The sequence below is a fragment of the Rhinolophus sinicus genome, linkage group LG07 (assembly GCF_036562045.2).
Source record: "Rhinolophus sinicus isolate RSC01 linkage group LG07, ASM3656204v1, whole genome shotgun sequence".
NCBI lineage: Eukaryota > Metazoa > Chordata > Mammalia > Chiroptera > Rhinolophidae > Rhinolophus > Rhinolophus sinicus.
Window position 1 is genome coordinate 55,914,955 of NC_133757.1, and position 25,991 is coordinate 55,940,945.

The following is a 25,991-nucleotide window of genomic DNA, read 5'->3' on the forward strand; positions in this document are numbered from 1 at the left end:
TGTGTGGCGGGGGTGGGGGGAACAGCTCACTGGCCCATGTGGGAATTGAATCGGTGACCTTGGTGTTATGAACACCGCGCTCTAACCAACTGAGCCAACTGGCCGCCCCGTCTTCAAGTCTTTCGTTGAGAATTTCAGGGAGGAGAGAGAACTGAGTCCAGGCCTCCTGAGGTTTGGAAGTCCTGGCACGTTAGCCTCCTGGGGTCTTGTCCACGTTGGAGATGTGACTGTAAACTGGGTGCAACTGGCTTCTGGGTGTAGACATTTTATGTGGACTTAGGTTTTCAGAAACAGAATCAGGGCCCAGGGCACCATGCAGCATGTGGCAGCATGTGCTCTGCGTCCTCCCATGAGCTGGCAGCTGCACCTTTAGCAGCAGAGCGAAAGCTGCTATGAAGCCAGGAAGGTGCCAGGCCTCCTTTTGCCCAGCTTCTTGAGAAGTGGGGGGCAGCACCTGTGGGTGCCCAGGCCCCGCCTCACCTGGGTGGGGTGGGACTGCCTGCTGATGCCACTGCAGTTGAATGAGCTGCCTGATGACTCATTCTTGAGACCTGTGTGTGAGCCCTAGGATTGTTTTCCGAGTGTTTTATCCTCGCCCCTCCCCACCCCACTACCCCTTTAAAAGAAAATGACCACAAACCACATTTTGACTTGAGGTCATTTATTTTGTAGAATCTCCCTTAATTTGGGTTTCTTTGCTCTTTCCTCATGATGAGGTTTAAGCTATGAATTTTCGTCAGGAATAGCATGGAAGTGAGGTGTCCTTCTCAGGGCATTCCCTCCCTCAGGAGGGACCCATCCCACGTTGGCTTGACTCAGACACAGGTTATGACAACAGCGATCACTTGATGAAGGTGGTGTCTGCTGGGTTCTCCACTGCTAGGTTACTATCCTCTTGTCTTGGTAATTAGTACATGTCCTGTGGGCAAGAGACTTGGAGACGAAGTAAATATGCTGTCTCTCATCAACGCATTTTAGAGCCTGTGATGGTCTGGATGTTTGTGCCCCCCACGCCCATTCGTGTTGTACTGAAACCCTAATGCCCAACGTGATGGTATGAGGAGGTAAGTGAGGCCTTTGGGAGGCACTTAGGCCACTGGGAATGGGATTCGTGCCCTTCTGAGAGACCCCACAGAGATGCCTTGCCCCTTCCACCCTGTGAGGACACGGTCAGCAGGTACTAGCTTTGGGCCAGGAAGAGGGCCCTCAGCTGACCTTGCTGGCGCCCCGATCTTGGCCTTCCAGCCTCCGGGACTGTGAGAAGTCAATTTCCGTTCTTCTTTATAAGCTACCCCGTCTGTGGTTTTGTTATAGCAGCCAGAACAGACTGAGACATGGAGGGTGATTAACAGGCTTAGTTATTTCTGTCATGGTTGCTCAAGGGTGATGATTTAATTCAATGAATTCCTTCTACATTTGTCGTTTGGGATAGTGCTATAAAGAAGTTTCCCTTCTTCTCCATTTGTTTATCCATTTATTTATATGTTAGATGGGACACATGGATTCTTATTTTATTCAGAGTTAAAATGCATCACTATTCTTGTTTATTTTGATGTGCACCTTGTTCCAGATTTGGCCAGTGGGGGTTTGTTCAAACTGATAACCGGAAAGGACAATTCTTAAAAATGTGAATTTCCAGGTCGTCGCAGTTCCCTTGAAGTCTCCGTGTGCAGCTTGGAACAAGCTCCTTGAGTAATTCTGATGTTCTGTGCAGTTTGGGGTCAGCCCCACGAGGCCCGTCTTTTTCAAGTGTGCACCCCATAGTGCCTCCCGTCTCCCCACCCCCAGCCACCTGAGCTGGCAAATGACCTGCTCTGCCCGTTTCCATGCTGGGTTTTTGGGTCAGAGTTTTTTTTGAACAAAAGCTCCTGTAGCTTAAAAAGTAATAAAAATAGTAAGTTTGAAAATCACTGGATTAGGTGACCTCCATTCCAGGCCCAGCATTTCTCCTGCTGAGGAGGGAAGCTGGGAGGCGACAGCCAACCAGCTTCCCTCCTCTGACCCACATCCGTCCCTCCTTCTGCTTCTTTCCTGATGACAGTACCAAGATAGACAGATGTCTCCTCACCCTCGGTGCTCCTTAAACTCAACAGGTTTTAGGTCGTGGGTTTTTGCTGGTGGAAACTCATAATGCTGCGTTTGCTACGTTCAGAGTTTCATACAGGAAGCCAAGGCCCCAGACTCGTGGGGAGGGCCCAGAGCTGGTGGCCTAGGCTTTCCTGGAACTCCACGTGGAGGTCATCCAGGGCTAGCAGTCAAGGGCCTGAGGGTCTCAGAACTTTGGGAACCTCCCTTCCCCCACCCTAACCGCTGTGTGGCTTTGTAGTATCTTTGTTTGGTGAAGAGTCAAACTTCTGGATCCCTGTGAGTGGTTGCTGCCCGCGTCCAATTTGCACTGTTTCTGGCAGACCCTGGGGCTAGAGAGTTGGTTCCTGAGAGGTTGGTTAGAGTAGGACATAGACGCTTCTGACTGAGGGTGATGAGTCAGAGAACTGCGGGGGGAGCCTGTGGGTGTGAGCTCTGGCCTGCCTAGTGACCTCGCTCTTACCTGAGCCCTTCCCTCGCATATTCACCTGTCCCTTTTTGCCTTCTCCCCTTGGGCCCACCTGTTCATTTGGCTTGTCTGTGAACGTTCCCCAGCACCCAGTGGGCTCTCCGGACTCCCTTCTAGGATGGTGGCAATGTCCCAGGCCTAAGGTGTGCTACTCAGAGGTGCAGCAAACCCCCAGCTGCCTTGGGAATTTGGCTGCCCTTCCTCGGAGAGGCCTGTGACCAGGTCAGGTGCCAATACTGCAGCCGCAAGGCCAGGTGGAAAGGTTCAATTTTGGTGAATGGCTGACTGGAGTACGGGGGGAGAAGAGCCCGCAGGATAACTTGGGTTCTAGCTCGGGATATGGGCGATGGCGTTGCCCAGGTACAGCCTGCTCCAAGTGGATTCTCAGCGTATGGTCTCACGCAGCCCAAGGCAACGTATTGGCAGGGCTGCATTTCTTTCTGGAAGCTCTGGGGAAGAAGACTCCGCTTCCAAGCTCACTCAGGTTGTTGGCAGAATCCAGTTCTTCCTGTCGTAGGGCTGAAGTCCTCTTTCCTCAGCCAGGCTACCCCTAACTCCTGCAGCCTCTCTCTGGTCCTTGCGTACGACTCCTCTGTCTCAGATCCCTCAGCAATGCACTGCGTCCTTCTCATACTTGGAGTCTCAGCGGGGAGGAAGCTCTGCTTTTCAGGGCTCACACAGTTACACTGGACCAATGCGGATAATTTTCCTATTTTTAAAGTCAAATGATTAGTCATCTTAATTACATTTGCAGTCTTTTTTGCCCTTTTATATGGTTATAAATTATACTTTGTCCTAAAACCCTACACTAGTTAAGATAAAGGGAATTTTTAAAAAAGGAATCAGTCAAAGGGAATTTTAATAAAAGGAATCAATCTGTGAGGATGGGGAGAAGGGGAGAGGAGACGACAGCAAGAAAGCATCTGCAAACCAGGACTAGATGGATGAGTTACCCAGTTTAAAATGTAGGTGTTGGTGTCACCTTACAGTGGGACCTCGGTTTTCGAACGTCTCCATTGACGAACATTTTGATTTACAAACGCTGTAAATTTTATGGATCTATGGTATCATTAGATAGTAAAATTCATGCGAAATTTGCAGTTTTAGGGGTTGATTTTCAAGGTCTGGAGTGGATTAATCCATTTTGCGTTACTTTCTATGGGGAAACTGTGCCTCGGTTTCGAACATTTCAGAACTCAAACGGTCTTCCAGAACGGATTACGTTAGAAAACTGAGGTACCACTGTATTATTATTGGTGGGGGGGAGGGGTGGTGAGTAGAGGAGGGAAGGAGCGTCAGAGGTGGCTAAATACAAGAATTGTTTGAAAACAATTGATGTGGTTAGATACCTAGATCCCTTTCCTTCCGCCATGGTGGTGACTGCCTTTCCTCTGTAGCTGGACATTGGAGATTTATTCTACAGAAGGGAAAACCAAGGGTCTGGAGACTCCAGGTGCTCTCGGCGGTTCCTATGAAGACCGTCTCCATTGCCCAGCCTTCTGCCCCCACATGGCTTCTAGAGCACTGACAGCAGCCCCACACCTTCCAGGCGAGGGATTAAAAGAGCTTTCACTGGGGAACCTGACTGGCCTAAGAATAAAGAACTAAAGATGCTGAAAACGGGAATTTCACAGCAAATGGTCCAACCAGATCACCCTGCACAGACTCACCTGCCAAAGGACTCAGCCCTTCCGGTTAGTTCTTAAACATTCATTCTTAGTCATGAGGATTAACTAATCATGAGGTTTACCAAGAATGCTTGACATCTGAAGGAAGTGCCTAACAGGAAGAGAAGCAAAACAAACAGGAAAAAAAAGCAACTTAAGTGAAATATTCTATTTAGAGAGAAGAACATTTTGAAAAAAATTAGACATTTTCTAAGAGATAACAGAAATATTGTCTCTATGAAATAAGAACAGGATACTATAAAAAATTCAGAAAACAGAAAAGTACTAAAAGTTAAAAAAATAAAGTCATAGCAAAACTATCAATAGAATTATTAAAAGATAAAGGTGAAGGAGTCTTACAGAAAATAGATAAAGAAAATGAAGGGATGGATAATAGAGCAGAACAGGTAAGAAAACGAAAGGGTCCGCCAGGATTCCCATTTCTACTAATAGGATGGAGTTACAAAAAGAGAACAGAAAACAACACAAGTGGGACAAGTGGGAAAATCATCAAGAAAAAAATTTCCTAGAAGAGAAGGAATTGGTTTCCATATCAGAAAGGCTCATCAAAAGTTGAGCCAAGTGGATGAAGATAGGCCCAGATCAGTATGCTGGGGAGAAAGGGATAAACCTGCAAGTTTGCAGAGCGAAAGGTAACAGGTCGGATACAAAGGTCAGGAATCTGAGTGGTTTGGGGCTTCGCAATACCTGGGAATGTAGAAGATGCTCGTGGAGCAGTGGCTAACCTCATTCTCCGTGTAATTGATTCCCATCTTGGAATTCTCCACACAGCCAATCTTATTCAAGAATGAAGGTAAAAAGAATAAAGATATTTTCAGATTTCAGACATCCAGGGGCTGAAAACCTTAACTTTTGCCATGAAGGGTTTCTCCACAAAGGTGAGCAAAGGTTAGATGTCTGATAAGCTGTATCCCAAATGAGATAAAAGGAATTCTGTGCACAGTCTGGATGGAAGCAGCTCAGAAAACTTCAGGAGAGATATCTGGAAGAAGTAAAAATAGAACATCTGATGTGAATGAGAGATTTGGACAACTGGTTTTGAATTTGGGATTGAATATTGATAAAATCCTAGAAAATTAAGCAAACAGAAAACATAAAAGAATTATTACCCCCAGAGAGCTAAAAGTTGTACAGGAAAAGTAATCATGGTTTATGTGGCTCACTCTGATGACTCACGTAGTCGTAATAATAATGTAAACTGAAAATTACTCTAGCCAGAGCTACAGTTTACAATGGGACTGGAGATACAGGAAAGACGTTTGACGCAGTGGTTTGGGGGTAGAGGTGGTTTGTAGGGGTGTAAAGAGAGTTGTTATATCTTGCTCTTCCTGGAGAGGAAGTGGAGAGGGAATAACTAAAACTGGAAAACCAGGAGTAGTAATGTAAGCGTACTATATACAGAAATTTTAAAGAGATGTTTGGGGTATACACAGTGTTAAACAAAATTCCACCAAGTACATTTGAAGATCTAATTGGCTGCATTAAACGATTCCTGAATCAGGCAGCATCCTGATTCATGAACTAGAAGGGCGCTCTGAGGAGTTGTACAAAATGGAAGGTTTTTATAGGAAGAAAAGTGGGGCAAGGGAGGTATTAAGAAAAGAAAGGATTATTTGGGGGCCTGTACTGCTTTTCTTTGCGGGCAGAAAAGGGAAGGGTTTTTAATCATGCAGATTGCCTCTTTCCTGGGCGGAGGTACTGAGAGAGCCTTTGTGACAGATCACCTTACTGGTGCTTGACCAGAAAATTCAAGATTGGCTGATTAAGATTATGTTTCTGGGAGAGGTAGAAACTGCAATTAGATCAGGTATTCAATCTAGCTTTGGTGTCAGGCCTTCTCGTAGCAGTGATGCCATGCTAGGCCTGTGATCTCTTCAGCAATGTCAAGATCAGCGAAAAGTTGAAAGTATTCCCGGGAAAGGGGAAGACTTGGCATTGGATCTGCTGTTTTTCTCAGCACAGCTTTTACAATAGTTGATTCTTAGATTGTGCACAGAGATAATTTTGGAAAAAAAACACAAAAAACAAGAAACGACAGCGAGTCTAGAATGCATGTCATCTAATAAGAGGAATTTTTTTTCCTGAAACCAATTTTAGTTGTGTTTGCAAGTGTGTGCACACTGGATTGGTTTTGCTAAATGTGTTTCTTACTATAGGCCATGGTGAAAAATTTGAAAGCCATTGTTGAGTGCTTTCTCATTGCCAGTTCACTTTTCACAGTTGAATTATTTAAATATTTGACGGTTCAGCCTGTGCTACTTTTGTAATTAAAAAGAGGGGGAGAGGAGGAAGAAGGAATCTTACAGGTGAATACTGGGGGTGCCAAAAAAATGTATACAGATGACTTGTATTCATCTTTTGTTACCAGTGTATATTGAGTATTACAATTTTAATACAGCTTTTTCCTTTCTTAAAATGCGTTTACATTTTTTTGGCATCCTCTGTATAATCCCAAAGCAGACAAGCCCTGTTTACCATGACTGCTGAGGTCGTCACACGGGGAGACCAGCATCCTCCAGGCAGGCTCCCCCCCTCCCCCCCAGCAATGGCCTCGATTTCCATTGATAATACAGAGGTGGTAATGGTAAGTGACAATGGAAACCTTTTTGGAAAATCACTTGTAAATCCACCACCCCGTGCAACCATTTTCATGCTTTCAGGTTCCATTTTGCTCTTTAACCACCTACTTACAAATTGTTCCATAGTTGAAACCGTGATGTTCAGATTTCATACTTAATGCATATTTTTCTTCTCGGTTTATTTTCTTGAGGCAAATTCTTGGTCATGAATTTATTGGATTAGGGGTTTGACCACTTTTTTGGGGGCAGGGGGTAGGGGGAGAGGGTTTGAAAGTCTGTAACCAGCAAGTACCAGCCTCACCACAGGCTTGCCAGCAACAATGGTGGTTATTTTGTTAAACTAAACAGTGTAAAATAGTATCTCTGGATTTCTGGATTGTCTTTAAGTTTCATTTCCGATGACATAGAATATTTGTCCATCTGTTGATTATATTGTCCTTCCATTTCAGTATGTCCATTTCTTTGTCATTTGTCTAAAACTGGAGTATTTGTTTTATTAAGTCTGAGATTTTGTATGTTGTAGGTATTCATTCTTTGTCATAATTGCTACAGCTGCAGATAACTTTTGTGTTTCCGTTTTGTTTTGTTACTTTTAATTATATGGGAACTTTAAAACTTTTTATCTGTGTTATGTTGATATTTTTGCACTTTGGATTGTTTTTTTCCTGTTGGCTCAAAAGTGAAGATTAATATAGGCTTGAAATACTGTTCTTTTGTGTGTGTATGTGCACTCACGTGCGTGCCTGCACATGTGCTTTAATATTTAGGTTGATTCTGGCTTATTTTGAGTTCCTCTCAGAGTGCTAACTAGCTATCTGAACATTTAAGTAATCCTAACTTTTCCCCTTATTTTGAGAAGTTGGTTTTTGACCAACACATGCCTTCCTTTTGCCACATGAATGCTTGATTCCGTTTTAATAAGTTTTGGAGTTGAGATGGTTTGGGGACTTGGAATTCCATTTTTCTGATCATTTTTTTCTATGCAAAAACACAAAATAACTTTTGGAGGTCCTTTTCAGTTAGTGGTGATAATTAGTATGTGTGCACAGTTTATCCATCTTCTTTTAGGAAACTGAGACTTTTAGTCTGTGTGTGTGTGTGTGTGTGTGTGTGTGTGTGTGTGTGTGTGTGTGTAATCATCCGTTGGTAGAGAGCTAAGTTCCTCTGATGTAACTCGGTTTAGCAAATAAGGACCCACAGTCACTTTGGAGTTATTCTGGCTGAATTTGTGGTCAGGTCTGGGTTCTAGTCTCAGCACCGCTGCCTTTATCACCTTCTTGGGGTTCTTTGTAGATGCAGTTAGCCCCTCAGGTTGGCGGCTCGGTACCGTAGTTCTCATCAGTCGCTTTTCTTGCATTGAGTTTCTGAAGCCACCGAGCCAGACCTCAGAAGCTTAGCATGGCTTTTATTCCCACCACACCGAAGGTCATCGTGCCCTGTGTTGGCAGATGTGGCTTAGGCTGGGGTCCAAAGAAGTCTTCCCATTACCTCCTTCAGTTTAAATTCTGGGCTGTGCCTACGGGGAGACCAGGCTCTTCTGGTGACATTGAAATTCAGGACCTGCTTCTTCATCTGGGTGGATAGAACAGCAGAGCATGAGGGCTGGGGGAAGGGGAGGGGTCTGGATGGGGTAGTTCTCACTGGGCAGTTGTGTGCCATCTCTTCCCATGGGGAGGAATCAACAGTGGGTGAAGAAAGACTAAACTGTTTCCCTTCAACAGTTTCCTCCTTTGTGGTTGGAGTGGCAAAATAAGTGTCATTGGGCCATTCCCGCCCCTAGACCTCACAGGGTTCAACAGAAATGCACAACTGCCTGTGCCAGTGCTCTGACTTGTGTGTGGCAGGCGTGTAAGGGGCTTGTCTGAGCTCAGTACATCATTTCAGGGAGGATTAGGGTGTTTCTCTCTAGTTGTTCCCTGGCGTGGACCTGGCTGGTATAGTTCTGAGTGTTTGAAGTTACCAGGAAGTGAGGGCTTCGAGTTTATGTCATGGTCACTGAGATACTCTGGGTGTGTGTATGGACCCTGACATCTGTGAAAGCAGAGTTGTTTCCCGGGTGGTTGTGTGTCTGTGGGGCGAGGCCTTGGGAGACCATGGAAGTCGGGGAAGCAGCTGGTGAGGAAGCCAGTGCCCTGTGGCAGATCGCCCTGCCCTGGGTGATGGCCCTGCCGCCTGGGTGCCCCTGACGCCCCCTGTGGCCTCTCCGTGTTCTCCATGCTTCACGAAAGATTGGAAGGACACGAGGGATCTTGACAGTCCTTGTGTCACCTCAGGATAATCGTCTTCCGAAGGCCCAGGCAGGGGGCAGGAACAAGGCTGCCTGTACTGGGAAAGACAGACAGACATGTGCTAATTACTTGGCTTCTTTGTTTTCTCCTTTGGAGAAAGGAGGGAGTCTCACTTTGCTTCCTACTTCAAAGCTTTTGGGAGACTTCTCTACTATGGTTAGGTTAAGTGATGTCCAAAGAACACCTTCTAGGATTCCTGAACTTTGGGTACCATGCCTGAGCAGCTGTCCCCCTTCTCTGTGGCCCAGTTCCATGGAGGGCACGGCCACCTACTCTACCTTCCAGGCTTCTCTAGAAACCATGGTGGGGGCGGAGTGCATTTGGCATGCCAAGAAACAGGATTGTCTTGTCCAAATAAAGTAACAGGGTTTTATGAGGTAGAATATTTTCCTGCTCCGTAGGGCATTTCTAACAAAGTTGGCTGTTTTCTGTGATAAACTTACTTGAGTTTTAGTTAGAAACATGTTTCCCCCCCATATGCATGAATCTAGCCCTGTGTAGCTAGGAATACAAAACAAAGCAGTGCTTTGGGGCTTCGCTATCTGTGAAACAAATGGGTGAGTGTTGGTTACCTTTAGCTGGTTGCCCAACAGGAGGCAGCCCTGCCACACCTGTCTGTGTGTTGCCCCATAGCTAATGGGGTCCTTCCACCTGTGCAGGACCCCACAGGACCACAGCTCTTGGTGCCCGATACCTGGTCTATTGGGCACATCAGAACCACCTGGGGAATCTGTCAAAAATGTAATTTCCGGGCCCCAACCCAGACCTACAACATAGCAGAATCTCCAGAAACGTCCAGAAATTGGTATTGAGAATCAGTGATTCTGATGCTGCCAGCTGGTCTCCACACCAGTGACACTAAGGATTGGCCACTAGGAGCCCTGTCTTAGTCGAGGAGGCCGAGGCCCTCAGAGGGCAGGGACTTGCCCAGGGTCAGGCTGTGCTGCCGGGGGCAGGGGTCTGACTGGGAGCCCCGCTCCTCTCCCTGCGGCCACTGTGGTCCAGGCTGTGCTCAGGCCTCCTGTGTGTCCTTGTGTCCAGTCGTGTCCTTCACGGCTGTGGTCACACTCATTCTTGGAGGGCACTTTTGTGGACGTGCTGTTCTGATGGTGGAATGTGGAGGTGCGAGGGGGCTGCTGTGTCACTGCCTCCTCCCTGGCTGGTGTTGGGGGCTAGACAGGCCTGGCTCTCCCAGCAGGGCGTTGGCCACTCTCCTATCCCTTTTGGAGGGAGGGCATGAGCAAATGGTGTCCAGGCTGTGCCTGTTGATTCTGCTCTGGGGGAAGGATGGTGGAGCAGTCGTGGCCCCATCTGCAGGGGGTGTGGTTGTGTGTCCCGCCGGACACCACTTTCTCAGAACGTCACAGAGCAGCAGCCGGGCCACAGAGGCTGCCTCACAGGAACGGATTTTGGTGCAGCCTGGTTTGTTTTTGCCTCAGGCCCTGTTATGTTTTGCCCCTCTTCTCACCCTGGGAAGTGGAGGGCAAACAGAGGGGCTGGGGGTGAGCATGCCCCTGGCTGGGGGTGAGCATGCCCCTGTAAGCCTCAGATGCTACACGCCCGTGGGTCAGCGTGAGGCACTGCGCTCCTTCCCCCTCCCCGGGTGGTGGAGAGTTAGGGGTTCACCTGGATTACCCTTGGGTTCAGCAAGGAAAGTAGTAAAGGTGGGTCAGGCCCTGCGAATTCTCCTTCAAGGGCACCTCCTTTTTGTAGGATTCTGTGAGAAGCTTTGGGGGATGGAGACAGATAAGAAAGAGTGCCCCCCCCCCCACTCTGTGCAGCTTTCAGTGTTCTGTACTTTAAGCTTTACTACAGTCCCAGGGGGCCAAAACAGTGTCTCTGTGGGTGGGGGTGGGTGGGGGTGGGGTGGCCGGGAGGGTAAGCAGGGGAGGAAGAGGAGGAAGGAGTGGTGTGAATGCTGGGCTCATGGGCTCTCTCTACCCAGGCCAGGGTGCTCCACCTTCCTTGCCTCTGTAAGCCATGCGCTTGGGAGGTTGTCTCCGAAAAGCTTAGATGAACGAACATGGAGCCTTATTTCTGGCTTTTCTTTATTGGCCACTGTTAGACTATGTCCAAACCTGGCCTTTCTCTCTTCTTCCCAAGCCCCTGTTTCTTCATGTGGCTCTCTGAAGTCCTGGCTGCCCTGCCCCAGGCAGTGGTAGGTGGAAAGAACACGGAGCATGAAATATTCTCCCACCTGCCGCCCCGTGGAATCCCCCGTCCTTGGTTCAGATCCTGGGCCTGCCATCTTTTTCTTATCCTTGGAGTCACATGACCTTTCCGAACTCCTGTTTCCTCCACTGTGAAGCAGAAAAATCCATACCCAATGGAGAGGTGATGAGATAAATGTTTGGGAAGGCTCCAAGCAGAAGTCCTGGTATTTAGGAGACACTGAAAATCACACCATTCTCCATTCTTTCCAAAAGTCTCCTCTATTCTTTTGGCTGTTTTTGGAAAGTTGATTTAACCTGATTTTTGCCTAACCTATAGCTCACGTTGATACAGTAAACCTGTGCCTGGATGAATGAAAGAACACAGGGAAACAATTTGGAGATTTCTGGAGTGTGTGTATGAGCCTTACCTTTGTTCTTTCCTTGGGAAGCAGGTTTTGGGGAGATGTGTTGAAACTGAACCTGCCACCTCATCGCTGCCACGTCTCTCCACAGATCCTGCTTCTCAGAAGATGCACTATTATAGATACTCTAATGCTGAGGTCAGCTGCTGGTACAAGTACCTCCTCTTCAGTTACAACATCGTCTTCTGGGTGAGTGCATGCAAGCCACTGCGTTCCCTTGCTCAGTCCTTTATTTAGGAAATCATGATGCTTCACATACTTTTGACTTGCTAGGCCCCTTGAGGCTCTGGAAGGGTCGGTGGGCGGAGTTGATGAGCCCAGCCCTAGCAACAATTATAAAATGGACCCTTAAGTGCTGTGATGGGGAAGGCCAGGGTGATTGAAAACCAGACTGAGGGGCTCCTGCTGCACCCTGGGGGTTCAGGAAGGCTTGGGTCTCTGGCCCAGATGTGTGTCTGTCTCCTCCCCTCTCTGCCCCAGTCACACCCCAATGTCACATCGGCGGCAGAGTATTTTGTGTGCTTCTGCCTGTGGGTCAGGTCCTGTTCTAGGCTCTGCGAGGTAAGACTGTACAAGGGCGTGAAGCCCTGCCCTGTGGTGCTTGTGTTTTGCCCAAAGCAACAGAGCAGGGAGGAAGCTCCTTGGCTGGGGTCAGGAAGGCCATTCTGAGCAGGTGACTTGCGGGCTGAGAGCTGAGTATGAGTGAAGAGGCAGCCACGGGGGGTCTGGGGGAGAAAGCATCTTGCAGGGTGAGCAGCATTTGTAATACAGAGGACTGAGGCAGGAATGAGCTTGGCATATATATGCAAGGTGATGTGGCTAGAGCCCAGTAAGGACAGGGGACAGGGGACACAGGTGAGGACAGAGGCACGAAGGAGCCAGGGCGTGGAGGACCGTGCAGTTCTCACAAGTACTTGAAGTTAGTTTCTACTAATTACAGTAACTCTTGGTAAGTTATACGTGGGATGGTGTGATCTGATTTTGGAATGATTTTTCAGAGTGAGGGGATGAATGGTGGTACCATGTCCTGAGATGGAATTTTGGAGCAGAAGGGTTTGAAATGGCCTCTTAGCCAGTTACATGGAGCTGTCAGTTTCCTGTGTCAGTGACCATCCTGGAGATGCAAGTCTGGACCGCCATCAGAGGAAGGGGTGGCCTGGGTGAGCTCACTGAGGGAGAGTCTGGGCACCGAGCCCTGGGGTGATGGAGGTGGGGTTGAGGGGGAGGGTCCACTCCAAAACAGGCTGGGAGTGAGTGGCCGGAGGTAAAAGGAAGACCTGGAGATTTGTGTCATGGAAGGCTTGAGAGGAGGAAGCCTTTCAAGTAGAAAGGAACAGTCAGCTGTACCACAGGCAGGGGAAGCAGGATGAGGACAGGAACTTGTCACTGGGTTTGACAAGGTAGAGGTTGTCAGTGATGTTGACTAGAGCTGCTTTGTGCTCTGGGGGGGACCGAACCCCACCTGCAGTTGTCTGAGGAGCCAGTGAGACATGAGGAAGTGGAGACTGGTGACTCAGGACAGTTCTTTCAAGGACTCTTGCCTTAGTGAGGAGCAGAATAGTTGGGCACTGGCTGGAAATGGTCCAGGGCTACAGGAGGTAGAGCATGTGTGTGCTGCCCGTGAGATTGGTCCAGGCAGACTGATTCTGCCCCGGAGGACGTGATCGTGCACAGAGGCTTTTAAAACCATTAAGCAAGCATCATTTCTCAGTGTCTGCGTGGGGGGCAGGTGGAGAAGGAGGGACAGAATGAAGGACCACACTTGGCCTCTACTGGATTTTGGCATTTCCTAGTTGGACTGGAAGTTTTTTTTCTTTAAATTTATTTTTAACTGTAGTTGGCATACAATATCGTATTAGTTTCTGGTCTACAACATAGTGATTCCACATTTATGTACCTTATGAAGTGACACCATAGTAAATCTAGTAACCGTCTGTCACTGTACAGAGTTATTAGGACTGGAACTCTTGGAAACAAGGCAGACTTGTCAGCCCTTCACCCTTAATTACACGGCCTCATCTCCTGAAGATTTATCTCAAAGTTTTGGGGGTTTTCTGTCCTGGAGAGACAGGATGGGATTCAATGCGTGGCCATTCATCCCAGGTCTCTTCCTGTGCTTGGCCTACTTTTCACCAACCTTATTGTTTTCCCTGAAGTAGGGCAGTGCTGGTTGTTTGATGTGGTTCCTGTGGGACCCTCCTGAGGGGAGGACTGGCTGTCCCAGCCTGGAGATGTGTGGCTTCCCAGACCTGCATTGCTTCTGTCTGCAGGGAGCCTTTTGTTCCACCTGGAGTCCCCACTCCTCAGCCAGGTGTACGGTGGAGGCCACCTGGCCTAGGCAGGCAACCTCCTGCTTTGGACACTTGTACACCCAGCTGTCATCCCCGCCGCCAGCTGGGCTTGCTTGGCCTTGGGCCTTGACCTCAGGCTCTCATCCTGACCTTTGCAGCTACAGTGAAACTTTTCCACTGCGGCCGAGGGCCCTGGTGTCTCTGTGTCTCAGAGCTTTCTAGAACAGATTCTTAGCGTTGGGGAAGCTTTACTCACTTGCCAGGTGCTACCAAGTTCAAATAGTGGAGTTTTGAATTCAGAATTGTAGCGGTCTGTTTGGTGATTGAAGGATGCTGCAGCACTATCGTCGTTTTGCAGAATTGGCAATGCCTGTGCTTGGGAGTTCATCATTTTTCAGTTAGTGTGCACTGGGGCAGAACAGGAAGGGACAAAAAGGAACAGTCAGGAAAATGAGGCCTGGGAGAGCTGGGGGAAGTGGAGAGCGGGAGGCCAGGCAGGCCAGGTGCCTGGATGGGGAGGTTACCGGCCCTTCCCTGCTGGGCTCTTGGCGGTGATTTGCTGTCATATACACAGGAGTTGGGCGTGTGGAATGGGGCCTCAGAATTGGGGTACAGAGCCCTCAGGGACGGGGAGGCTCCTGGGGGGTGGGGAGAGGTCAGTCCGAATTCTTACCTGAACTAGTGACCTTGATAAGCCTTTTCATTGTGAAATACTGATCTCACCTGCCTGCTGCCTGCCTCACAGGTTTGCTGAAAATGTCTGAAATGATATACCAAGCCCTTGACTCCTTAGAGAAATTCTCTTTTTTAAATGGAGAAAAATACAAAAATAGAATCATAAAATGAATGCCCCCGTGGTCTATCACCTAGCTTCAAAAATTACCAACTCATCCGATTGTTTAATTCATAAGCATCATAACCCTCCCCCCCCCCATATTTTGAAGCAAAGCACAGATGAAATAGTTTTGCACAGGGTTTTTATAGTGTTTGTTTTGTCTTGATGAATTAACAATGAGCAGTGGAGCAGCAGAATTGAGGTGTGGAGCAGAATTGATGGGGGCCGTGGGCTCAGCAGGCAGGTTTGAATATGCAGAAGGCAACCTGTTGTTTCTTTGACCAATTCTCAGTGCTGGAACAAGCACAGGTTTTATTTAGCAGAGGTTTGTCCTGTTCAGAATGATTTTCACAGTAACTTTCTGTATGACACACCTATAACACTCTGTTTTTTAAAGCTTCTCTCCCTCCGATTTCGGGGCTGAGTTTTTCCCAAGAGGGCAGTAATGATAATACGCACTTGGGGTGAGAAACGTGGATGTCGCTGGTGTCTGTGTCTCTCTTTGGGCTGCGTGTTGTTCCGAGTGAACATTGAGCTGGGCTCCGTGGGATGCTGGGCACAGGGACGTCAGGGAAATGGTGCTGCAGCCTGCACAGCGTTTTGAGGGCACTAAATAAAATCTGACGAGGAAAAAGGTACCACTTTCTTCTCAGCAGTGGAAAATGAAAAGACACTGCGCTTTTTACCTTTTTTATTGTTTTCATTATGATCATTCTTTGGCTGTGTTAGACCCGTTTCTAGTGCAAAATCTCATTTTGACTTAGGAAAATGCAAATCAAAACCACAGAGACATACCGTTATCTTTGCACCCATGAGGATAGCTAATATGAAAAAACAGAAAATAACAGATGTTGGCGAGGATGGGGAGAGATTGGAAGGAACCCTTGTGCCCTGTCGGTGAGAATATAAAGTGGTGCAGCTGCTATGGAAAATAGTGCGGTGGGCCCTTGGAAAGTTAAAAAATAGAATTACTGTATGACCCAGCAGTTCCGCTTCTGGTCACATACCCAAAAGAATTGGAAGCAGGATCATGAAGAGATATGGCGCATCCATGGTCATAGCCTTGTTCACAGTAGCGAAAAGCGAGAAACGGCCCAGGTAGCTACCGACCGATGAATGGATAAACAGAATGTGGTCTATACATGCAACGGAATATTATTCAACCTTCAAGAGGAAGATAGTTCTGTCACATGCTACAACATGGATGAACCTTGAGAACTTTATGCTCAATATAATAAGCCAGTGACAAAGGGACACGTGCGGTATGATTCCACTTATATGAGGTACCTAGAGTAGTCAAATTCATAGAAACAGAAAGCAGAAAGTAGAATGGTGGCTGCCAGGTGGGGGGAAGGGAGAAGAGGACGTTATTGTTTAATAGGTAGAGTGTCAGTTTTGCAAGCTGAAAAGTTCTGTGGATGGTGGTGATGGTTGCATAACACTGAATGTACTTAATGCCACTAAGCTGTACACGTAAATATGATTAATGTTATGTTATGGATACTTTACCACAATTTAAATTAAAAAAAACAAATCTCACTTGACTTGCAGCGGAAGGGAGGCAGGGAGAGGTGTAGTTGGAGGAGCCAGATATAGCCCTTTGGTCGTCTCACCCCATCTGGTTCCACAGAGAATTTGCGCTTTCCTGGTTTTCCTGAGTGAGTCCTCTAGAAGGACGAGTCGGATGATGTCAGCCACGCCAGGACTGCTTCCCACCACCAGCAGTTTTAATCTGCAAAGATTCGGATAAAGCCCTTGCTTGGATCTATTTCAGAGGCGGATTAAAAGTGAAGCACTGAGCCCTGTTGTGAGCACAGACAGTAAGCCTGTGTCCCTGAGAGAGCACCCTGCCCTTGCCTTCCTCAGGGACGGCAGGGCTGAGCCGCTGCGTCCCTGCTTGTGAGACGCAGGAGTTAGCGCCTGAGCCTGTGTGCCTCCTGTTTCTGAGTGAGAGGAGAGCCCAGGGCATTGGTGCTCTGATCAGCCTGGCTGGCGGCCCCTTCCTTCAAAGTCAGAGGCCTCCCATGAGTAGGGCGAATGTGTAGTTTATGGTCCAAATCAGGAAACTTAAGAATGAAAGAGAGGTTAGTAGGAATTTTGCCAGAACAACAACAGGTCTTTGCCCCAGGCAAACGGGGACATGTGGTCACCCTACACGAGAGAGGCAAAGCGAGTTTGATGGGGAAGGACTTAACCGTTAGCTCCCTCCCCGCCACCCCTGTTACAGCAGGTTTGTGGGCCAGAGTCTTATTCTTTTTCTCTGGTCTTTATTTTGTACCTCCTTTGATGGGGGAGGGAAGAGGCGGGGAAATCAGCACCTCCTGCCTGGGCTGTTGTCTCTGGATCCTTCTGGCCTTAGAGAACGGCCCTTGTGTGAGCTGGGCTCTGTCCATGTCCTGTCAGACCCAAGGCCTGATGTCAGGTCTGGTGCAGATGGTTTCTCCTCTTCCATCCCTTGGTAATTAATGCACACAAAAAGGAAGAGTCTAGTGTTTTAGTAATGTGTGTAGTGTCTTCATTTTCACTGCTGAGAAGAAGTGGTACCTTTTACCTCTTCAGGTTTTATTTAATAAGCTTTTGTAATTGCGTGGACATGCTATACTAAAGCATCTCAGCTGTATTCCATCCCCTTCTTCATGCTCCGTTCTCCTGTCTGCAGTCACACATAGTTTCATAGTCTTGTGAGAGCCTCCTTGCGGTCCTGGAGTCTGTCTTTCCTTATCAGCATCATCTCTTATAGAACATTCCAGGTTGCTATAATCGTCTTTCTTTCTGATTGTATTTGTGGAAATTCCTGTATTGGACATTTAGGTTGTTTCCTTTTTTTTTTTTTTTTGTTTTGTTGCTATCCTAGATAAGGATGCAGTGATTAGTTTTCTGTAATACAGATTCTTCCCTGTGGGGAAAAGAGGGAAATTATTTCCTGGAATTGATTCCCAGGATGGAGATTAAGTGGGTCAGAAGGTGTGTACGTAGTTTTGATTGGCCTAGTCAAAGTTGCTTCTCCAGACAGGCTGCCCCAATTCATAGGAAGTAGATCACCTTATCTTTTGGCACAGAGGGGTGTGTGTATTTTTCCACATGTAGGCTTGCCAAGGCAGTGGTCAAGGATTGCTTCATCAGAGAACCACTAGAACTGCACTTGCCTGTGGAGCTGATCCTTGCCGGCCTCAGCTCCTGGGTTCATCGGCTCAGGCACGTTGAGGCTGGGATCCCCAGTAAGAATTTCCGAGGAAGGGCTGTTCACCGTACACTGCGATTATTGCCCGCACGGCACCTATGATTATTATATGCGAACAGGAATGTGTCAAGTCTAGCTCACTGGTGTGTGTGTAACTGCATCCTTTTCTAGTACATAGTCAGCATAGTCCAGGCTGCTGGAGTGGTTTGTTCCTGCCTAGGAGTGACTCAGTCCCATCTTGTTTATACCTTTGTTCCCCCCAGAAATGCTTTTTTTCACCACTACTGAGGTGGAAATTAGATAGAATAACATGCACCCATTTCAAGTGTATAGTCTGATGAGTTGACAGCCAGCTGACTACCCCATGTAACCACCATCACCACAATGAAGAGAGAAAACATTTCCAGCACTTCAGAAACTTTCCTGAGCCTTCCCCAGTCATTCTCCGCCCCCTTCCGCAGGCAACCATTGACTGCCATCAGTTAGATCCAACTCTCGAATCTGACTTCTTTTAGTTTAGGTGATGTTTTCTCTGTTGTGTTGCTCTTTTTAACTTTATTGAATCTTTAATAAATTCTTTATTAATTTTATTTTTAAAAAAGTGTGGTAAAACATATAACAAAATTTATAATTGTGACCATTTTTAAGTGCACAGTTCAGCGGCATTAAGTACATTCACGTTGTTGTGCAACCATTGCCACCATCCATCTCCAGTCTGTTTTACTGATTTCTGCTCGTGTTTTTATTTCCTCCCTTGTACTTACTTTGGGATTATTTTGCTGTTTTTCTAGCATCTTAAAGTAGAAGATCAGATCATTGATTTTAGATCTTTCTTTTTTCCTAGTGTATTTCATGCTATGTGTTTTCTGCATTCCATACAATTTGATATATTTTCATTTCATTTGGTTAAAATACCTTGTATACGCATATTCTGATGTAATGTGTCTTTTCCCCCTGTGGCTCACTTTAAGAGTTTCACTTTATTACTGGATTTCAGTAATTTTATTATGATCTATGTACTGGTGTGATTTTTGTTTATTCTGTTTGGGATTCATTGGGCTTTTTAGATTTGGGGGTTTGCAGTTTTCATCAAATTTGGGACTTTTTCTTTTTTTTTTTTTTTTAGATTTTATTGGGGAAGGGGAACAGGACTTTATTGGGGAACAGTGTGTATTTCCAGGCCTTTTTTCCAAGTCAAGTTGTTGTCCTTTCAGTCTCAGTTGTGGAGGGCACAGCTAAGCTCCAGGTCCAGTTGCCGTTTTCTAGTTGCAGGGGGCACAGCCCACGATCCCTTGCGGGAGTCGAACTGGCAACCTTGTGGTTGAGAGGACGTGCTCCAACCAACTGAGCCATCCAGGAGCTCAGTGGCAGCTCAGCTCCAGGTGCCGTGTTCAATCTTAGTTGCAGGGGGCGCTGCCCACCATCCATTGCGGGAGTTGAGGAATCGAACTGGCAACCTTGTGGTTGGGAGCCCGCGCTCCAACCAACTGAGCCATTTGGGAGGCAGCTCAGCTCAAGGTGCCGTGTTCAATCTTAGTTGCAGGGGGCAGAGCCCACCATCCTTTGCGGGAGTCGAGGAATTGAACTGGCAACCTCGTGGTTGAGAGCCCACTGGCCCATGTGGGAATCGAACCGGCAGCCTTCGGAGTTAGGAGCATGGAGCTCTAACCCCCTGAGCCACTGGGCCGGCCTGAATTTGGGACTCTTTTGACCATTATTTCTTCAAATGTACACCCTTCTCCACTATTTTTTTCTTAGACACTTTGTCCCACAGGTCACTGAGGCTCTATTCAACCTCTCTCCCCGTCCCCATCCTTTTGTTTGGATAGTTTCTATTGCTTTGTCTTCAAGTTCACTCATCTTCTATAGTGTCTAATTGGATGTTAAGCCCATCTAGTCAGTTTATCATTTCTAATATTGTATTTTCTATTTCTGATAGTTTCATTTGGATCTTTTTTATATTCTCTATTTCTCTCATTACATTTATATTTTCCTTTAAATCCCTGAGCATAGTCACAATGTTTTTAAAAAAATCTTTGCTAATTCCATCCTCTGTGTCATTCCTGTGTCTTTTCCTAGTTACTGATTTTTTTTCCCTTATCATAGGTCACATTTTTTCCCCTTTTTGCCTATCTAGTAATTTTGACTAGATGCTAGATAGAGCTTTTCCACCTAAGTATTCCTATCTTGGTCAGCTTGGGTTGCCATAACAAAATGCCATTGACCGGTTGGCTTAAACAACAGAAATTTGTTTTCTCACATTTCTGGAGGCTCGAAGTCTGAGAGCAGGGTACCATCATGGCCAGGTTCTGGTGAGGACTCTTTTCCTGGCTTGCAGATGGCTGCCTTCTTACTATGTCCTCACATGGTGAAGAGAGAGAGAGAGAGCTCTGGTCTCTCTTCCCCTTATGCGGACACTAATCGTGGAGGCCCCACCCTCGTGACCTTGTCTAACCCTGATTACCTCCCAAAGGCCCCACCTCCAAAGACCATCACAGTGGGGAAGGGGTTGTGGCTTCAATATATGAATTGGGGGGCGGGGGGCTGCAAGCATTCAATCCATAATATTTCCTTAACAGTTTTGTCTTTTGAGTCAGACATGTTTTGTTAAATATTGTATGAGAGTCATTCATGCTCTTGTATGTAGTTGTAGATCATTCTCTTCATTGTGTAATGCTCTGTTGTGGGAATGTATCATTTGGATTGTTTGCAGTTTTAGGCTAATAAGACCTGGTGAGGTAATATAAAAACATACCAGGGTTGTAGACCTGAATTACAGGGATGTCCCAGGGCTTATGTGGCTGAGCTGAAGAAAATCGTGACTTTCTTCTGTAGGTCCAAATGGTTTTCGCGTTTGGTAGTTGAGTACAGGACATGGCTTGCAGGACAAACCTGGCTCTCTGCCTGTTTTTGCACATACGTTATTGGAACACAGTCCTGCCCATTCGTTTACATATTGTCTGTGGCTGCTTTCCTGCTGTAACAGCAGAGCTGAGGAGTTGGAACAGAGACCATCCAGTGTGCAGAGCTGAAAGTATTTACTATTTGGCTTACAGAAGTGTCGAGGCCTGGCTTGGTATCTTGGTTTTCTGTCCACTGTTAATCACTGATCTGTGCCAGTGATGGCAGTGGCTGGGGTCGGGGTGAGGCTGGGTTGGGGGTTCCTTCTCTCAGTTGCTTGGGGAGCTTCCTGTAACCTCCCTTGGATGACTCTGCCCTCCTCCTTCCTTCCTTTCAAAGGCTTTGACATGTTCAGATTCCTGGGCGGGGCTTGGTGGGGGTTGGCTCTCTGTTATCAGGGAACACAGACATCTGTGGAAGCTGCCCCTAGAACCCTCTGGGTCATCTCTACCCCTCCCGCTGTGGCTGCTAGCGTGGGTTCACTGGGTGTGCTAGGAAGGGCACACATGTGTCTTATTCTCAGAACCACCCTTCCGGCAGGAGGAAAAGCTAGTGTGTGATGCTGTGTGACCCTGTGCAAAGCACCATCCTGGGCCCTGCTTCCCTCTGTAATGAGGAAGCTGAGCTCTAGCGTCCTTTCTGGCTCCCACACCTTCCAAACTCCCACTGAGAAGTGGTACCGTTGTGAAAGGAATGTTTCCTGTTCTGTTTCGGTTCAGAGTAGCCACAGCCTTGAGGGGCAAGGCCTCCTAACCCTGGCAGATGCCCTGGCACTCTTCCTCAGCCCACTGGGCTCTCAGGGCCAGGTTGGGTCTGGGGTCTGTGCTCTCTGGAGTCCTTTCTGGCCAATAATTGAGTTGTTGTCATTTCATGTGGCTACGAGTCTCTCCGGTGTTCTCTGAACTCACTGGGCCTGGAGTCAAGATTTCCTGTTCTGGAGAGTGCCAGGACTATGGGGTCTCCACCTGGTGTGATTTATGAATGCAAAGCTTAGACAGCAGGAGGTGCATCGGCCCTCGGGGATCATTGGCTTCTGACTGCTTCGTAGTGCAGACTGGCAAACAGGTCCAAGAGAGGGATGGCTCGCTCAGGCTGCAGGGTGAGTTAGGAACGGAGATGAGACTCTGTTCTAGCTTCTTCCACTTCTTGCCCTGTTTTCTTTCCATTGTCCTTCCCTGCCTCATTTGAAAAGCCTCCAGAAGGCTCCATTTCCCTAAACTGTGCTTTACTGTTGTCTCTAGAAACCCAATGAAACAGATGCTACTGGAAGGGATGATCTTGTCTTAGCACAAGAAGTGGTGCTGGGAGATTTCTGGGGATGGAGGGAGGGTGCAGAATGTTTTCAGTCCTGCAAATGCTGGTGGCTTCTTGAAGGCCCCTCCATGCCTCTGCTTTGCCACCACTGCAGGAGGGCAGGGCCTGCTCAGAATGGCTCTGTGCCCCAGGGTAAGTATGTCAGGTATATACGTCTTTCAGCCCTACCACCTTCCTATGACCCAGGGAGGGTCACTCCATTTTGCAGCGGAAAACAGGCTCAGAGAAGTTCCCAGACTTGCATGAAGTTGCAGAGTGGAGACTGGAGCCGGACGGGCTGGCCCTGGGCTGTGAGTTCCTTCAGCGTTGCTCTGGACTGCCTTTAGTTTCAGTGGTCTACTCTTTGTTGGGCTTCCTTCCGGTTTTCTCTGAGGCTCCCATAGACGGCTCGGGAAGGGACTCTGAATGGCAGCCTGCATCAGCTGTGGGAATTTGCAAGAACCAGAGGCCAGCAAGGCAGAGCCTGAAAGAGTTGCGTTGCTGCTGCTGGTCTGCCTGGAGCTTGCTGAGGAAAGGCCTCTAGGGCTGCATGAATTGCCTGAATGCTTTTGCACAAATGCTCCTGCAAGGGTCCTGGGCCACTAAAGTGTGGGTGATACGGGGCTGCTTTTGACCTGCGTGGTGTTGGAAGTGTCCTCCAGTCCAGCAGGGCCAGGCCAGGTGTCTGCACTTCTGTCGTGTCTTGAACCTGCCTGAGTCAAGTGCCACAGGCTTGCTCACATGGTGAGTGGGTTCCGTGTGGCTTCAGGGACCAGGTGGGGCTGGGCCAGCCCAGAGCGCCCCAAGAGGACCTCTCACCTTTGTTCTCTTAGGGCCTTTTGGCTTAGGTGGAAAGGCCAATATTGAATTTTTACAATGGTAACCCGTGGCCCCCCCCCCCCCCCCAAAGAAGAGGCCCCACTCCCTTGGACACCTGTCCTGGATGGGCATAGTGATCCTCCCGTCCCGGCCCCTGTGACTGGCCCTTCCTGCTGGGCCTGGGTGGCTGCCCTGTGGGCGGTGACATAGTGGGTGTCAGGAGGGTCAGAGACACTCAGGTTTGGTCCTAACTCGGCCACCAGCTAGCCAGTGACTTGGGGCAAATAACCACCAAGTCACTGGTTCTGTATCTGAGCTTTCCTATTTGAAAAGTGGGGGTAGTGGTACCAGTGCCGTAGGTAGGGAAGGGCCTCTTGAGGTGTATTAAGTGTTTAACACAGCACCTGGCACCCAGGGGAGGGTGGTGACCAATGCAGTGCCTATACCTGGGAGTCCGAGGCTGGCCTCCCTTTGGGCTGGGGGGCCTCATTCTTTGGGACGGACTTTAATCAGGTCATAGAAAAGAGACGAGGAAGGTTCCGAAGCTGGAAGACCTCTAGCTGTCCTGTCGCTCCCAGATGGTTGGCAGCCAGTGAGGAGCCTGGCCCACAGGCCGTCTGCCCGAGAGGATTCCAAGGAAGGTGCTCTGCTGGGAGCTCGGTGAAGCGGGCGAGTGTCGTGGCTCGTTCAAGGGGCCGTCGTCTGAGCACCCAGACAGGTCAATTGCCCTGTCTGGTCTTTCCTCAGTCAGCTTGTCTCTAAAACAAGTGTTGGTCCCCAAAGTGTTTGCCCTGGGCCAGTATTCATTGAACCCATGATCTGACATGTGACCCCCACCCCCACTCCCCCAGTTCCTGTCTTCTGGTGTGAGTTCACTTTAGTTCTTCCTTTAAAACAGAATGGAAAAAAACACGAGCCCTTCCTGAGGCTCAGTCCCTGTGAAAGAAGGAGAGCTGTGCTCAGTGGTGGGGAGCCAGTGGCTCAAACGGACTCTGATTCAATGGGGGGGCTCCCAAGGGGCAGACTTTCCACACCGTCCCATGTGGTGCCAGGCGAGGGTGGGCTGTCGTGGAAAGTGGTTAGGCAGGGGCTGGAATGCTTCCTGGGGACACTGCATGGGGGATAGGGATGGACAGCCTCCAGGCCCTGTCCTGTTCTGACCCTAATGCCCTGTATAGGCCTTGGCCTTGGAGCTGGGCGAGGCAGGGCTTTTACTTGGCCCTCCCTTGATTTGAATGCATTTGGATTGAGTTAGACACGGGAATGAGTGTGCCTGAGGGTAGCAGGAAGGGTCACAGGCAATAACCCCTGGTCTGGGAGCTCTGGTGACGCACTCATTTGTGCCTACTCTGTCCCTATGGGGCTATGTCCTTCTCCAGGTTCTTGGGATACAATTCTGAGCAAAAGAGAAAACATCCCTGCCCTCAGAGGGCTCGGGTCAGGGAGACACAGACAGGCAGAGCCTCGCGTGGTCTGGGTTGAGTGCCAGGAGGAAAATCCAGCAGGGAGGTGATCAGGAGTGATGGAGGGGGAACTGTCCACCTAGGGCAGGAGAGGAAGGCGTCTCTGAGGAGGTGAAATTTGAAGAGACTTGGAATGACGTGAGGGAGAAAGCCAGGAAGGGCTATGGAGGAAGAACATTCTAGGCTGAGGGAATAGCGTCAAGTTTCTGAGGCAGGATGAGTTTGGTGGGATCAAGGACTAGTTACAATGCCAGGGTGGCCTGTGAGTAGGGTTGGCGTGGGGAGATGGGTAGGATACGAGGTTGGAGAGGTGGCCCAGGGCTGGCCGTGTAGGCCCTCCTGGGCTGTGGCAAGGAGTTTGAGTTACATTTTAAGTGTAAAAGAAAGTCATTGGAGGGTTTGAAGGAGTGGAGTTATCTGATCTTTATTTTAAAGGATTGTTCTACTTACCTGGGGACCTGTGAGGAGGCTGAGATGAGGCTGGTTCCTGCAGGGTGGGAACAGTCAGGAAGAAAACATGCCAAATGCACTATGGATTTCGGAGGCAGAACCAGCAGAGGGTCCTGATTGGGTGAATGTGGAGTTGGAGGGGAAGAAAGGCATCAAGCATGAGTTCTAGGTTTTCTGTCTTTAATGAATGAGTAGATGGACAGTGGTACCATTTAGTGAAAAGGGAAAGAAAAATTGGGAAGGGATTGGTTGGGGGCTGAGAGACCAAGGCTCCATTTGCAGGCACATTAAGTTCAAAATGTTGTCCTTCGATCTCTGAGGTGGACAAGTCAAGCAGACGTTAGGGTCTTTGACTCAGGAGCAGGTGTGGCTGGAGATTTGGATTTGGGAGTCGGCAGTATACAGGACAGATAGAATTGAACGCCATGGGAATTACGAAATCATTTGGAGGGCTCCAGGACTGAGCAGTGAGTCTCACCATCATGTAGAGTCTGGTCCTGAAAGAGGACAGCGAGCTGACAGATGGAACTGAGGAGTGACAGCGGGGGTGGAAGACAACCTGAGTGTGAGCTGGTGGCCCCACAGCGGAGTGTGTCAGTGCCTCGGTAGAGAAGGGACTGGATGACCAGCTGTGGCGGATGACATCAGCAGACAGTGACTGGTCACTTTGGGACTTGCTTTCCATGCAGTGTCAGACACTGGGGAGAGGAAGTGGTCATGCACCCCATCAAGAAAATAGACTTTCATCAAGTAGTTGATCACTGGAGGACTGACAAACCTACGGTCAGTGTGGTGTGGTGGAAAGGACGCTTTGTGGGCCCCTTAGAGCCCGAGGTCCACAGCCTAGGGGTGTTGCTGTGTGGCTCAGGGCTGGCTCCAGAGTTTGAGACGGCACCTGGCACTTAGGATGTACTCAGTCAGTATTTGTAGAATGAATGAGTGAATGAATGAATGAAACAGATTTGGGATCTGAGCCCTTCTCCACTGCTGCGTGGCGTTTTGGTCTTGGTCCTTTGAGGTCCTATGTCCCACTTTGTAAAATAGAGGGGTCAGGGCCAGGCAGGGCTTCCTCAC

At 48.4% G+C, this 25,991-nt stretch overlaps 1 protein-coding gene across 8 annotated transcripts in view; it reads left to right on the forward strand.

The window, feature by feature from the left end:
* TSPAN14 (tetraspanin 14) overlaps positions 1-25,991 on the forward strand; it is a 53,125-nt gene that overhangs the window by 15,111 nt on the left and 12,023 nt on the right. For 6 of the 8 annotated variants that reach the window (XM_019749491.2, XM_019749489.2, XM_019749492.2 and 3 more), the window contains one exon: positions 11,776-11,873. In XM_019749491.2, coding sequence (XP_019605050.1) covers positions 11,793-11,873 — 81 coding nt within the window. In that variant the 5' untranslated portion in view covers positions 11,776-11,792. Of the gene's footprint in view, positions 1-11,714; positions 11,874-21,955; positions 21,992-25,991 lie in introns of those variants that run through there. The other 2 variants (XM_019749490.2, XM_074339697.1) reach the window with 2 other exon arrangements.